Here is a 14,121-nt window from a genome sequence, read left to right as displayed (position 1 = left end):
AGATATCCTCTTTGATGGTCAAGTCCTGAAATAGCTGGGTCATTTCCTCTTGGCGCGGGGTAAATGTGTGAGTTCTCCTCTGCTGAGTTCTGGACCTGGTTATCAGCGAGGGTTGCCACGGTTACTGTCATTGGCCAACGCGGAAACAGGTGTGGTGTTGAAATAAAGGGTAAGAGCGTCGCTGAAGAAATCCAAGGCTTCCTGCGGAAAGATGAGGAAACTGAACAGCTCACTCAGAATAAGCAAGATAATAATTCTGCAATTTAACTCGCTGTCAGTGGGTCAATGCTGGGCACCAAAGAACGGCTAACATCTGTAAGGGTGGTATATCTACTGTGTTGACCTGTGTGTTTTACTCTTCATTCATGGTGATGTGGGCGTGGCTGGCTGGGCCAACATTTATTACCCACCCCTAATTGTCCTTGAACTGAAAGGCTGGTCTGTCCACTTCAGAGGAGCATGCCTGATAGATAAGGCAGATTTCCTTCCTTAGATGACACGGGTGAACTAGATGGGCGGTTTTTTCTGTTGTTGCGACATTCGATTAGACATTTAATGACAGCTTTTGATTGGATTCACATTTATCCATCTGCCCTGGTGGGATTGGAATCGATGTTCCCAAAGCAATATCCTGGGCTTCCCCTTTAGGTGATTCACTGACCCAGCTTGTCCTGTAAAATTGACAGAATAGAGTAGGAGGATAGCTAGTGTATTTGGCCTGGGGTCTTGCATCCTCGACTCCCCCAGGCCCGGGCGATGCAGCACTACCCCCAAACTGGGGGGTGTGGCAGATGTGTAAGTCCTCTCCTGGTACGGGAAGCCAGGAGTCTGGTTGCGAAAGAAGCTGCGACAGCTCTTGCGAAGTTACCGCAATCTGAGTGTGACAAACCGCAAAGCTGGAGAGAGAGGAAAACGGTATTTGCTTAATAGTGGCGAATTTTGCCATAGTAAGCTTCTTCCTTGAAATTGCTACGGAGCAAGTTGCATTTGTTGAGTGGATGATCCGCTTGGCTGGGCCGTAGATTTGAGAAGGGAACACCTCTTTTCCCACTTCAACATGACTTTGCTGGCGTGGGTTCCTGCTGTTTGCGTTGCCCTTCTGCTCTCCGGTAAGTTTGAAGTTGGCCAATTGATTTTTGCATCTTTTTCCTTCGGGGACGCTCCTCCAGAGATATAAGCCAATCTCTGCAGGGACGAGCAATCCTGAGGCCGGCTCCTGCAACAATGAAATGGCAATAGCCGCAGCCCCAGAGGGCGTTCTCCCCTCTTGAGAGCGAGGTGACCTCAGGTCAGGTACATGCAGTCATAGCCCGTACACGGGAATTTGAACCCGGGGTGGGGGGGAGAATTTCCCAGCTGACTCCGATCACGTGAAATGGTGTTTCGAGCGCCCCTGTCGTTGCGCACTAAGCCCGGGTGTTGGATTTGAATGTGGAGCTTCGCGGGAAATTCGAGAGCTTGTACCACAGCCTGAGACCATCCAGCCCATCGCGGCTGTACTAGCTCGTTGAAGTATCTACCATTAGTCATTCCTGGGATGAAGGGCTTATGCCACGCGGAAAGGCTGAACACGTCAGGCCTATACGGAGGTCAGAAGAATGAGAGGTGACGTTATTGAAACTTGTAAAGTTTGACATGGCGGATGCCCGGGAGAAGGTTTCCTCTCGAGAGGGAGACTGCAACCAGTAGACATGTTGTAAGAATAAGAGATTTCCCCTTTCAGCGGGAGATCTGGGGCGTCATTCTCCGACCCCCCGCCGGGTCGGAGAATGGCCGTTGAATCCCGCCCCCGCCCCCGCCGAAGTCTCCGAAGGGAGAAAAGTCGGCGGGGCGTTTATGGCGCCGCTGCCGCGGAGAATGTCACGGGTCTGCGCAAGGCAGCCGATTTTCGGCCTGCCGATATTCTCCCTTCCGGATGGGCCGAAGTCCCGTCGATGTGATGACCGTTCACGTCGACGTGAATCAAACCTCCTTTTCATCGGCGTGACCCTGTGCTCCAGGCTCACGCCGACCAGCGAGGAGGTGAGTGATGGCCTGGGGGGTTGGCTCTGGGCAGGAAATGGCGTGGCCACAGACTGATTGCGTGAGGAGAGGTGTGTCTCGGGTTGTGTGTGTGTGTGTGCGGCGGGGGGGGGGGGGGTGGTTAGAGTAGGCTGGGCTCCGGGGGAGTGCCGGGAGGGGGTCCGTGCCGGGGTGGAGGTTGGGGGGGGTCCGTGCCAGGGTGGAGGTTGGGGGGGGGGTGGTACGTGCTGGGGTGGAGGTTGGGGGTTGGGGGGGGGTCCGTGCTGGGGTGGAGGTTGGGGAGGGGGTCCGTGCCGGGGTGGAGGTTGGGGGGGGTCCGTGCTGGGGTGGAGGTTGGGGGTTGGGGGGGGTCCGTGCTGGGGTGGAGGTTGGGGAGGGGGTCCGTGCTGGGGTGGAGGTTGGGGGGGGGGTCCGTGCCGGGGTGGAGGTTGGGGGTTGGGGAGGGGGTCCATGCCGGGTTGGGGGTTGGGGAGGGGGTCCGTGCCGGGGTGGAGGTTGGGGGGGGGGGTCCGTGCTGGGGTGGAAGTTGGGGGGGGGTCCGTGCCGGGGTGGAGGTTGGGGATTGGGGAGGGGGTCTGTGCCGGGGTGGAGGTTGGGGGTTGGGGAGGGGGTCCGTGCCGGGGTGGAGGTTGGGGGGGGGGTCCGTGCTGGGGTGGAGGTTGGGGGTTGGGGGGGGTCTGTGCCGGGGTGGAGGTTGGGGAGGGGGTCCGTGCCGAGGAGGGTGATGGGAGGGCAAATGAGTTGATCCACCTGGCCAGGTGCCAGCCTCCAACAGTTGGACCCATGCGGTCCATGCCACCTGGCTGGGGGGAGGAGGGGATATGGGCAATGATGACATGTCGTCGTTCCCCTCCCCCCCCCCCACCAGGCCGTCATGTTTTCAGACCATCCAGCGATGTTTGCCGCCGTGGTGGCAGCCGCTCATGTCTATGTTGCCCTGGATGAGGAGGAGGAGGAGGAGAAGGAGGAGCGTGCCAGAGAGGTGGCGCAGGCTGCCACAGAGGGGCAGGCGGCAGCCGCCCAGGCTGGAGGGACACCTGACCGACAGGACGAGGAGAGGGAGGAGGACGTCGCGGCCCCACGGCAACGGAGGCACCCGAGGGCGCCCCGTGTGTACCGGCCCCGGCAGTCATACCAGGACCTCACGGACTGGGAATGCAGGAGGAGACTCCGGATGAGCCGGGAAACCATGGCACACATCTGCCACCTGCTGGCACACCTGTCACCGCGTGGCACTGGCGGGGGACACCCTCTCTCCCTGTCCGTCAAGGTTACAGTGGCCGTGAACTTTTATGCAACGGTGTGATTCCAGGCACCGAGTGGGGACCTGTCCGGCATATCGCAGACATCGGTGCACCGGTGCATCCGGGCAGTGACAGATGCCCTTTATGCCATGGCGCACCGCTACATCCGCTTCCCCGTGGACCGGGCCAGCCAAGATGCCCGGGCCGTGGGCTTCTCTGCCGTTGCCGGGTTCCCCATGGTCCAGGGCGCGATCAATGGGATGCACGTCGCCGTGCGGCCACCTGCAGATAACAGGGCCGTGTTCACTAATAGGAAGGGGACCTATTCGATGAACGTACAGGTGGTCTGCGACCACCGCATGATGATCCTGCACGTCTGCGCCCGTCACCCAGGCAGTGTACACGACTCATTCATGTTGTCGCGGTCATCCATCCCCGGCATGTATGAGGGACGCCATCCCCGGCTGAGGGGCTGGTTGCTGGGCGACAGGGGCTACCCATTGCGATCGTGGCTGATGACGCCTATACGAAGGCCACGCAATGTGGCGGAGAACCGCTACAGTGATGCCCATGTAGCGACAAGGGGAGTGATCGAGAGGTGCTTTGGCGTGCTGAAGATGCGTTTCAGGTGCCTGAACCTCTCTGGGGGCGCCCTCCAGTATCGGTCAGATAGGGTCGGCCGCATCATTGTGGTGTGCTGCGTCCTGCACAACATAGCCCAGCAGAGGGGCGATGTGCCGCAGGCAGAGGAGGGCGGAGTGGAGGAGCAGCAGGAAGAGGCGCAGTCCTCCCCAGATGAGGGGGATGGGGGCAATGGTCAGGGCAGACGGGGTAGACACAGGCGGGTGGCGGTCCACCATTACCGGCTGGCCCAGCGGGCACGGGACAGACTGATAGCCGCCCGCTTCACTGACTAGATGGGCGTGGGAATCGGGTAGTATGGCCACAGACCGCACACCATGGCAACAGCCGACCACCCACACCCCCCACCCATCCACCCACCCAGCACCCTCACCCCCCTCCCCAACCCCACACACCCCACCCGCATGCACACCACCCCCCCCCAATTGCCGATCCACCGGCGGCACAACGGGCCGGGCTCACCCAGTTGCGGGTGGACGCGTGTCTATCGCAGGCCATGGAGGATGATGACAACCCACCCTGCGATGAGCTCCTGGCTCTACATCGTTGGACTATGTCTGACCCATGGCCACAGTACCACCATCCACCCGGACCATCCCTGCATGCGGCTGTGACACTGCAGCGCACGGTCCCGTCCTCTGCCCGGGGGATGTTGATGGCGGACCAGGGAGAAGGGGGCAGAGTCACCTGGGGCTGAGGTAAGACCACCCGTCACACACACACTTGCGCTCAACGTACATGACACGCCCGCACACTTTGGACAGAGCACAAAGGCAGCTTCGGTAGGTGTAACATTGACTTTAATAACCAAAGGAGTTCATGCACGTGCCCTAGCCCCTAAAACTCATCTGTGCCCTGCACCCGTGCCAACTTACTCAGTGTCTAATTGTTTGGCCTTACGGGCCCTTTGACTACGTCTACGTGGTTCCCCAGACGGTACAGCAGAACTGGAGGTGGACTCCTGTGATTCCTGCCCTCTGACACTGGATCCCTTTGGCGGCCGTTTCCTGGGGCGTCCTGGCCTAGATGGGCCAGGCTGCGGCCCGGGCGACTGGGATGGCGAGCTGCCAGCCTGTCCTGCCCGTTGCCCACCTGATGCACCTGGGACGGAAGGGGGGGAGTCCGAGGTGTCGCGGTGTACCGGGACCTCCCCTACAGAGGGAGCCGGGACGGACCACACCACCTCCTCCTCCCTCGGGGTGCCCGATGGCCCCCAGGCCTCTACATGGGTGGGGGATGCGAACGGACTGGCCATCCGACGCGCCCCCGACATCTGGCGCTGCCAGTCCTGGAGGCCCGTGCTGGTATCGACAGGGGTCTGCAGGTTGGCAGCCATGGAGCCCAGGGGGGTTGTCAAACCCTGTCTGTGACAGTGCGACGCCGGCTCGCACATGGCCACTGGCGCCGATGCCCTCAGCGATGGCCTGCTGAGACTGGGCCATGGCCTGCTGAGACTGGGCCATGGCCTGCTGAGACTGGGCCATGGCCTGCTGAGACTGGGCCATGGCCTGCAGAGACTGGGCTATGGCCTGCTGAGACTGGGCCATGGCCTGCAGAGACTGGGCTATGGCGTTGAGCGCCTCTGCCATCTGGCACTGGCACTGGCTCATGGCCTCCTGTGAGAGGGCAGCCATTTCCTGGGCCACAGACGCCGCCTGCACGGAAGGCCCCAGGCCTCGCAAACCGTTCCCCATGTCTGACACCGTCGCATCCATTGCCTCCACCGCGGACGCCACCCGTGCGGTGTCAGCCTGGGTGGCACGCATGACCGGGACCACTCCCAGCTCCTGGACGCGGGTGGACTCCTCCACCTGCGACCGCAGCCGCCGCAAGCCACCCGTCACCCTATTCGCTCGTCTCCGTGTCGGTGGTTGCATCGGATCTATGTGTGGGTGTGGTAACTGCAGGAACCCGGGATCCATCTGGGCGGCAGATGTTCGCTTGGCCTGGGCTGCCCTCCGACCGCCCGGTCCCTCTGCTGCTCCTACCTCCACCTGCTGTACCGGGACGGCTGTGTTGTGCGCACCAGTGAGTGTACCTGACGCCTCATCACTAAAGTGCCCAACCGTGGTGAGTGTTTCTGCGATGGTGGAGGGTGTTGGTGACAGCAGTGGCGTTGTGTCGTGCTCTTCGTCCCACTCTGACTCGATGGCACTTTGGGGTGGGGGTTCGTCTCCACCCATCCACTGTGAGTCACTGTCCGGTATTTCGTCTTCCCGGGTAGGGGTGTCCCGGGTAGTGCTGTCCCGGGTAGTGCTGTCCCGGGTAGTGCTGTCCCGGGTAGTGCTGTCCCGGGTAGTGCTGTCCCGGGTAGTGCTGTCCCGGGTAGTGCTGTCCCGGGTAGTGCTGTCCCGGGTAGTGCTGTCCCGGGTAGTGCTGTCCCGGGTAGTGCTGTCCCGGGTAGTGCTGTCCCGGGTAGTGCTGTCCCGGGTAGTGCTGTCCCGGGTAGTGCTGTCCCGGGTAGTGCTGTCCCGGGTAGGGGTGTCCCGGGTAGTGGTGTCCTGGGTAGTGGTGTCCTGGCTCGGATGTGACGGGGGCCTGTGGCTGCCCCCCTCATCGCTGGGTGGACTCTCCCGCACGTGACGGGGTGTCGTCTCCCTGTTGCTCCAGGTCTCTCCGTCTCCCGTGGTGTGCGAGGGGCATCCTGCGGGTGTCGCATGCTGGAGGGTGCGGGTCTATCCGTCTCCCGTGGTCTCCGAGGGGCATCCTGCGGGCGTTGCATGCTGGAGGGTCCGGGTCTCTCCGTCTCCCGTGGTCTCCGAGGAGCATCCTGCGGGCGCCGCATGCTGGAGGGTCCGGGTCTCTCCATCTCGCGTGGTCTCCGAGGGGCATCCTGCGGGCGTCGCATGCTGGAGGGTCCGGGTCTCTCTGTCTCCCGTGGTCTCCGAGGGGCATCCTGCGGGCGTCGCATGCTGGAGGGTGCGGGTCTCTCCGTCTCCCGTGGTCTCCGAGGGGCATCCTGCGGGCGTCGCATGCTGGAGGGTCCGGGTCTCTCCGTCTCCCGTGGTCTCCGAGGGGCATCCTGCGGGCGTCGCATGCTGGAGGGTGCGGGTCTCTCCGTCTCCTGTGGTCTCCGAGGAGCATCCTGCGGGCGGTGTGCATCTGCGGGGATGGGTGCCTGGACGTTTGGTCCTGCGATACACAATGAAGCATGCATGGTTAGACATCAGGCAGTGATCAGGTGATACGGGGGAGGGGGATATAGGGGATGGGGGGATATGGGGACGGGCTGTTGGTGGCTCACTTGATCGTGGGCCCCCGACCTCTGCATCAGCAACCTCCCGGTCCTCAGGTCCGCCAGCCAGTTCCAGGGCCCTTTCCTCGTGTACGGTCAGTGGCCTCTCATCAGCGGGCCCTCCTACAGTCCTCACATGCTCCCTATTGTTGTGTGCGCGCTTCTCCTGTGGGGGGGGGGGGGGGGTGGTGGCAGGGGTAAAAGGCAACAGTGTTAGGCGGGTATATAAATGCACGCCATCGGTTGCGCATGCATTGCAGAGGTTAAGGTTAGGGCTGGATTCACTTCGGGATATGGGGGAGGGGGGATATGGGGGATATGGGGGATATGGGGGAGGGGGGATATGGGGGAGGGGGGGATATGGGGGAGGGGGGATATGGGGGAGGGGGGGATATGGGGGAGGGGGGATATGGGGGAGGGGGGATATGGGGGAGGGGGGATATGGGGGAGGGGGGATATGGGGGAGGGGGGATAGGGGGAGGGGGGATATGGGGGAGGGGGGGATATGGGGGAGGGGGGATATGGGGGAGGGGGGATATGGGGGAGGGGGATATGGGGGAGGGGGGATTTGGGGGATATGGGGGAGGGGATATGGGGGATTTGGGGGATATGGGGGAGGGGGGATTTGGGGGATATGGGGGAGGGGGGATTTGGGGGATATGGGGGAGGGGGGATATGGGGGAGGGGGGATATGGGGGAGGGGGGATATGGGGGATATGGGGAGGGGGGATATGGGGGAGGGGGATATGGGGGAGGGGGGATTTGGGGGATATGGGGGAGGGGGGATTTGGGGGATATGGGGGAGGGGGGATATGGGGGAGGGGGGATATGGGGGAGGGGGGATATGGGGAGGGGGGATATGGGGGAGGGGGATATGGGGGAGGGGGGGTATGGGGGAGGGGGGGTATGGGGGAGGGGGGATTTGGGGGATATGGCGGAGGGGGAATATGGGGGAGGGGGGATATGGGGGATATGGGGGAGGGGGGATATGGGGGAGGGGGGATATGGGGAGGGGGGGTTTGGGGGATATGGGGGAGGGGGGATTTGGGGAAGGGGGATTTGGGGGATATGGGGGAGGGGGGATATGGGGGAGGGGGATATGGGGGAGGGGGGATATGGGGGAGGGGGGATATGGGGGGGGATATTGGGGAGGGGGGATATGGGGGAGGGGGGGATATGGGGAGGCTCACCCTGCCTGCTCTGACGAGGTCGTTCACCTTCTTGTGGCACTGGGTGCCTGTCCGTGGTGTCAGGGCCACAGCGGTGACGGCCTCTGCCACTTCCCTCCACAGACGCCGGCTGTGGCGTGGGGCAACTCTGCGGCCGTGCCCGGGATACAGGGCGTCCCTCCTCTGCTCCACCGCGTCCAGGAGTGCCTCCACATCGCGTGACTCGAACCTCGGGGCTGAGCGACGGCCAGTCATCCAGTCGGGTGTTGCGGTCGGGTGTTCTGGTCGGGTGGGGGGGAGCTGCGCCGCCTTATGAGCCGTCACGCCGTGCAGCGCGTATGACGCTGCACGGCGTGAACCACTGCGCAAGCGCGGATCCCGTTACGTCGCTGCTAGCCCATTTCGGGCCGGAGACTATCGTCCCATTTTTATGACGTGACGCAAGTGGGATTTGCGCCGTTTTTTGCGCCGATCGGCGGACTTTCCGCCGATAACGGAGAATTTCGCCCTAGAATTCTTTTTGATTCAGTCAGAGGGTCGCTGGTCAGTGATATTGTGTTTCATAGAACGCAGTGGGGGCTGGATCATTGAATATAGTCAAGGTTGAGTTCATAATTTACCGGAGGGTCAGGGCTATGGGGGATGGGGAGGGGGGGGGGGGCGGTGCAGACAGGGCGGTGGAGTTAGGACACACGAGATCAGCCCTGATGTAATGGTATGGCAGACCAGGTTCAAAAGGTGAATGCCAGCTCCTGATCCTACCTTACTCAGCTCCCATGTTCCTTCCCTGTAATACCTTTCAAGCATTTCTCCAATTCACCCTTTTGAAAGTTCCAGCAACTTTCAGCCATGTTTTTGAGGATGAGAGTGTGATTCAGGCGGGTAGGCTGGAGGAGGTAGATATTCTGAGGAAGGATGTATTAGCAATTTTGAAAAACCTGCGGGTCGACAACTCGCCTGGGCCAGATGGGTTATATCCGAGGATTCTTTGGGAGGCAAGGGATGAGATTGCAAAGCCTTTGGCTTTGATCTTTGGGTCCTCGCTGTCCACGGGGATAGTACCAGAGGACTGGAGAGTGGCGAATGTTGTTCCTCTGTTCAAGAAAGGGAATAGGAATGATCCTGGTAATTATAGGCCAGTTAGTCTTACTTCGGTGGTCAGTAAGGTAATGGAAAAGGTCCTGAAGGATAGGATTTATGACCATTTGGAAAGATGCAGCTTAATCCAGGATAGTCAACACGGATTTGTGAAGGGTAGGTCTTGCCTCACAAATTTGATTGAATTCTTTGAGGAGGTAACAAAGTGTGTAGATGAAGGTAGAGCAGTTGATGTCGTATACATAGATTTCAGTAAGGCGTTTGATAAGGTTCCCCATGGTCGGCTCATGAAGAAAGTAAGGAGGTGTGGGATAGAGGGAAATTTGGCCAATTGGATAAGTAACTGGCTATCACATAGAAGACAGAGGGTGGTGGTTGATGGAAAATTTTCAGACTGGAGACCAGTTACCAGTGGTGTACCACAGGTAATCTGGTATTTGTGATTTTTATCAATGACTTGGAGGAGGGCGCTGAAGGGTGGGTCAGTAAATTTGCTGATGACACCAAGATTGGTGGAGTAGTGGACGAGGTGGAGGGCTGTTGTAGGCTACAGATATACATTGATAGGATGCAGAGCTGGGCCGAAAAATGGCAGATGGAGTTAAACCCTGATCGGTGCGAGGTGATTCATTTTGGTAGAAAAAATCTGAACGCGGATTACAGGGTCAACGGCAGGGTTCTGAGAATGTGGAGGAACAGAGAGATCTTGGGGTTCATGTCCACAGATCTCTGAAGGTTGCTACTCAAGTGGATAGAGCTGTGAAGAAGGCTTATAGTGTGTTAGCGTTTATTAACAGGGGGCTTGAGGTTAAGAGCCGCGGGGTTATGCTGCAACTATACATGACTATGGTGAGACCACATCTGGAGTATTGTGTGCAGTTCTGATCACCTCATTATAGGAAGGATGTGAAAGCATTGGAAAGGGTGCAAAGGAGATTTACCAGGATGCTGCCTGGTCTGGAGGGTAGGTCTTATGAGGAAAGGTTGAGGGAGCTCGGGCTTTTCTCTTTGGAGCGGAGGAGGATGAGAGGTGACCTAATAGAGATTTATAAGATAATGAGGGGGGTAGAGTGAGTGGACGTTCAGAGACTATTTCCTTGAGTGGATGTACCTGTTACAAGGGGGCATAACTATAAGATTCAGGGTGGGAAATATAGGAGGGATATCCGAGGTAGGTTCTTTACTCTGAGAGTGGTTAGGGTGTGGAATGGACTGCCTGCTGTGATAGTGGAGTTGGACACTTTAGGAACTTTCAAGCGGTTATTGGATTGACACATGGAGCACACCAGAATGACAGGGAGTGGGATAGCTTGATCTTGGTTTGGACAATGCTCGGCACAACATCGAGGGCCGAAGGGCCTGTTCTGTGCTGTATGGTTCTATGTTCTATATATATATGCTTCTGGAACACACCTCTTCATTCACCTGAGGAAGGAGCCGTGCTCTGAAAGCTAGTGATTCGAAACAAACCTGTTGGACTTTAACCTGGTTCTGTATTCCTGGTACATCATCCAATTCAACGAAGGTGGGAATTTCCGAATCTGAATGCCTTTCCAGATTGTTACACAGCACACCTTCAATTTACCCAGCAGCACTTTCTGGATGAATGTTTGGGGCCATCGGGAGTTTCCTACCTTGAATTGTTCCACTTTCAAATTCGCGAATTCAATCCCATAAATCTGGCCCCTTGACTCATTTTCAGTTTCCACTTTAATTTACAGGATGTGGGCATCGCTGGTTAAGCCAGCATTTATTGCCACATCCCCAGTTTGCCCTACATGTGACTCCTTCCATCACTTTGCTGATGATGGAGAATAGACTGAGTGGGCGGTGATTGGCTGGGTTGAATTTGTCTTGTTTTTTGTGTGCACACCTGGGCAATTTTCCACATTGCTGGGTAGATGCCAGTGTTGCAGCTGTAGTGGAACAGCTTGGTTAAGGGTGCGGCAAGTTCTGGAGCCCAAGGCCTTCAGTACTATTGCTGGGATATTGTCAGGTCTCATAGCCTTTGCAGTCTCCAGTGCCTTTAGCTGTTTTTATTTTTATCATGTGGAGTGAATCATATTGGCTGAAGACTGACATCTGTGATGCTGAGAACCTCCGGAGGAAACTGAGATGAATCATCCATTCGGCACTTCTGGCTGAAGATTGTTGCAAATGCCTCAGCCTGGTCTCTTTGCATGTTTGTACTAGGCTCCTCCATCATTGAGGATGGGGATATTTGTGAGAGCCTCCTCCTCCTGTGAGTTGTTTAATTGTCCACCACCATTCAAGGTTGGATGTAGCAGGAATACAGAGCTTAGATCTGATGTGTTTGTTGTGAAATCGCTCAGCTGTCTATTACTTGCTTTATAAGCATTTGTCTCCTCTTCCTCTGCTGTTAAAGTGAGAAAAGGCATTCATTAATAACTCTGCCATTTCTCTATTTTCTATTAACGTGCACTGTGTGCGCGGGAAATGCTCCCCCGCCCACCCCAACCAGTCACTATATTTATCGAAACTCGTACTGCTAATTTTTGGAACATTTTATTACAGGCCTTTCCGTCATCTCCTCTTGCTGCATGAGTCACATTTTGTTATTTTAGTTAAACATGTCCCAGGCTGTTGGGTTGGCCCCTTTTTTTTTAGAATTTGCATCTGTTTTACTGGAGAGAGGAAGGGGACACAATAGGGATAACCCGAATAATGTTACTCTCTTTCTCACTGACAAAAGACACTGAGAAATGGGGTGTTATTGGAATTGCCACTGGATAGATACCAAAGTGGAACCTAGAACTATAGTGATACCAAATAAAACTTCCAAAATGGGGGGAGCTGAGGACAAAACTGCCGAGTTAGGACTGCAAAGTTAATCGGAGCAATGAGAGAGAGAAACGATTTCAAATAGCAGCAATTGCTTATCCAACAGTTAAAACATATTAATGAAAGCCAAATCGCCCAAGGAGAAATGTCTTCTTTATTTGCCATAGAAGCAGGAAAAGGCGTACAGTTGCTCTATCTTTGATAGTTCAGTTATGTTGGTGACCTGTACCGGGGCTGAACATCTGGCCGAGCGGTGAATAGGCCAGTGAGGGGCCAGCACACGTTCAAGGATAGCGCCAGAGGCTAGCATTCATCGAGCGAAGGTTTACGAGGCAGACTGTGGGATAGGTGTAGCATCTTGCTGCTGAGGATTTGGTCATTTTATTAAGAGATCGTTCGAATTGAGAGTAAATCTGCTCCCAGTGTGGTTCCTAATGGTGCTAATATTGTTGTTCCTTGCAGTTCCAGCCAGTAATAACGCTCCAGACCGGACCCTCACTGCTCTTGTTGGGACTGAGGTGTTGCTGCCGTGCGAGGCAACAACACCCAACACAACATCCAACACAACACTGGTGCAACTTTCATGGAAGAAGGGCACTGAAGAGAAAACCTTCGCTATTTACAACCCGAAGTTGGGAATGAACGTCTCAGACAAACGCTATTCCAGCCGAATAATTCTCAGAAATAATTCTCTCCAGGACGGATCAATTCTGTTAAAGGCTTTGGAATTGCAGGATGAGGGAATGTATACATGTGAGGTTAATTTATTCCCGTACGGAATACAAACTTACACCATGAATTTAACCATTGTAGGTATGTATTCTCCCGGGGACATTGTCCCTGCCGGAGGGGAGGGGGGGATCTCCCTATCTCTCACCATCAAAGATTGATTTGCTCTTGTATCCCTTTAGATCTTAATTACTTTACCTACACCACCTTGTGCACATGAGTAATCTTTACCCTTACAAATAAAATCATTAAAAAACACCTGAAATTGTAAACTTAAAAGGAAGCATACGGTAGGTCGAGGCATCCAAAAAACTGTCCTTGAGGAGTACAGTAAAAGTAGGAAGGAACTTAAACATGGAATTAGGAGGGCAAAAAGGGGCCATGAAATGTCTTTTGCAAACATGGGGCGTCATTCTCCGACCCCCCGCCGGGTTGGAGAATCGGCGGGGGCTGCCGTGAATCCTGCCCCCGCCGGTTGCCGACGTCTCCGGCACTGGATATTTGGCAGGGGCGGGAAGCGGGCCACACCGGTTGGCGGGCCTCCCCGCTGGATTCTCCGGCCCGGATGGGCCGAAGTCCCGCCGATAAATTGCCTGTCCCACCGGCGTGGATTTAACCACCTTTTGAACGGCGGGACAAGGCGGCGTGGGCGGGCTCTGGGGTCCTTGGGGGGGGGGGGGGCAAGGGGTGATCTGGCCCTGGGGGGGTGTCCCCCACGGTGGCCTGGCCCGCGATTGGGGCCCACCGATCCGCGGGCGGGCCTGTGCCGTGGGGGCACTCTTTCCCTTCCGCTACGGTCTCCACCATGGCGGAGGCGGAAGAGACTCCCTCCTCTGCGCATGCGTGGGAATCTGTCAGCGGCCGCTGACGCACCCGCGCATGCGGGGCACCAAAGGCCTTTTCCGCCAGCTGCCGGGGCGGAAATTCCTCCGGCGTCGGCCTAGCCCCTCAATGTTGGGGCTCGGCCCCCAAAGATGCGGAGCATTCCGCACCTTTGGGGCGGCGCGATGCCCGTCTGATTGGCGCCGTTTTGGGCGCCAGTCGGCGGACATCGCGCCGTTTCCGGAGAATTTCGCCCATGGTCAAAGAGAATCTCCAAGGCTATTTATGCATATATTAGGAGCAAGAGGGTAGCAACAGAAAGAGTAGGCACACTCGAGGGCAAGGGAGGAAAGTTATG

The 14,121-nt window shown here is 57.2% G+C and overlaps 1 protein-coding gene across 2 annotated transcripts in view; it reads left to right on the top strand.

Moving 5' to 3' along the window:
• Nucleotides 1-635: 635 nt before the first annotated feature.
• The window catches only part of LOC140386567 (nectin-1-like), a 59,189-nt gene continuing 45,703 nt past the window's right edge, over nt 636-14,121 (top strand). Inside the window, exons 1-2 of one of the 2 annotated variants that reach the window (XM_072468996.1) lie at nt 641-1,109; nt 12,675-13,025. In XM_072468996.1, coding sequence (XP_072325097.1) covers nt 1,058-1,109; nt 12,675-13,025 — 403 coding nt within the window. In that variant the 5' untranslated portion in view covers nt 641-1,057. Of the gene's footprint in view, nt 1,110-12,674; nt 13,026-14,121 lie in introns of both variants that reach the window. The other variant, XM_072468997.1, reaches the window with a different exon arrangement.

Source organism: Scyliorhinus torazame, chromosome 12 (assembly GCF_047496885.1).
Source record: "Scyliorhinus torazame isolate Kashiwa2021f chromosome 12, sScyTor2.1, whole genome shotgun sequence".
In the NCBI taxonomy this organism is placed as follows: domain Eukaryota; kingdom Metazoa; phylum Chordata; class Chondrichthyes; order Carcharhiniformes; family Scyliorhinidae; genus Scyliorhinus; species Scyliorhinus torazame.
The sequence above is the reverse complement of the archived record's forward strand: the minus strand, read 5'-3'. Positions and strand labels throughout refer to the sequence as shown.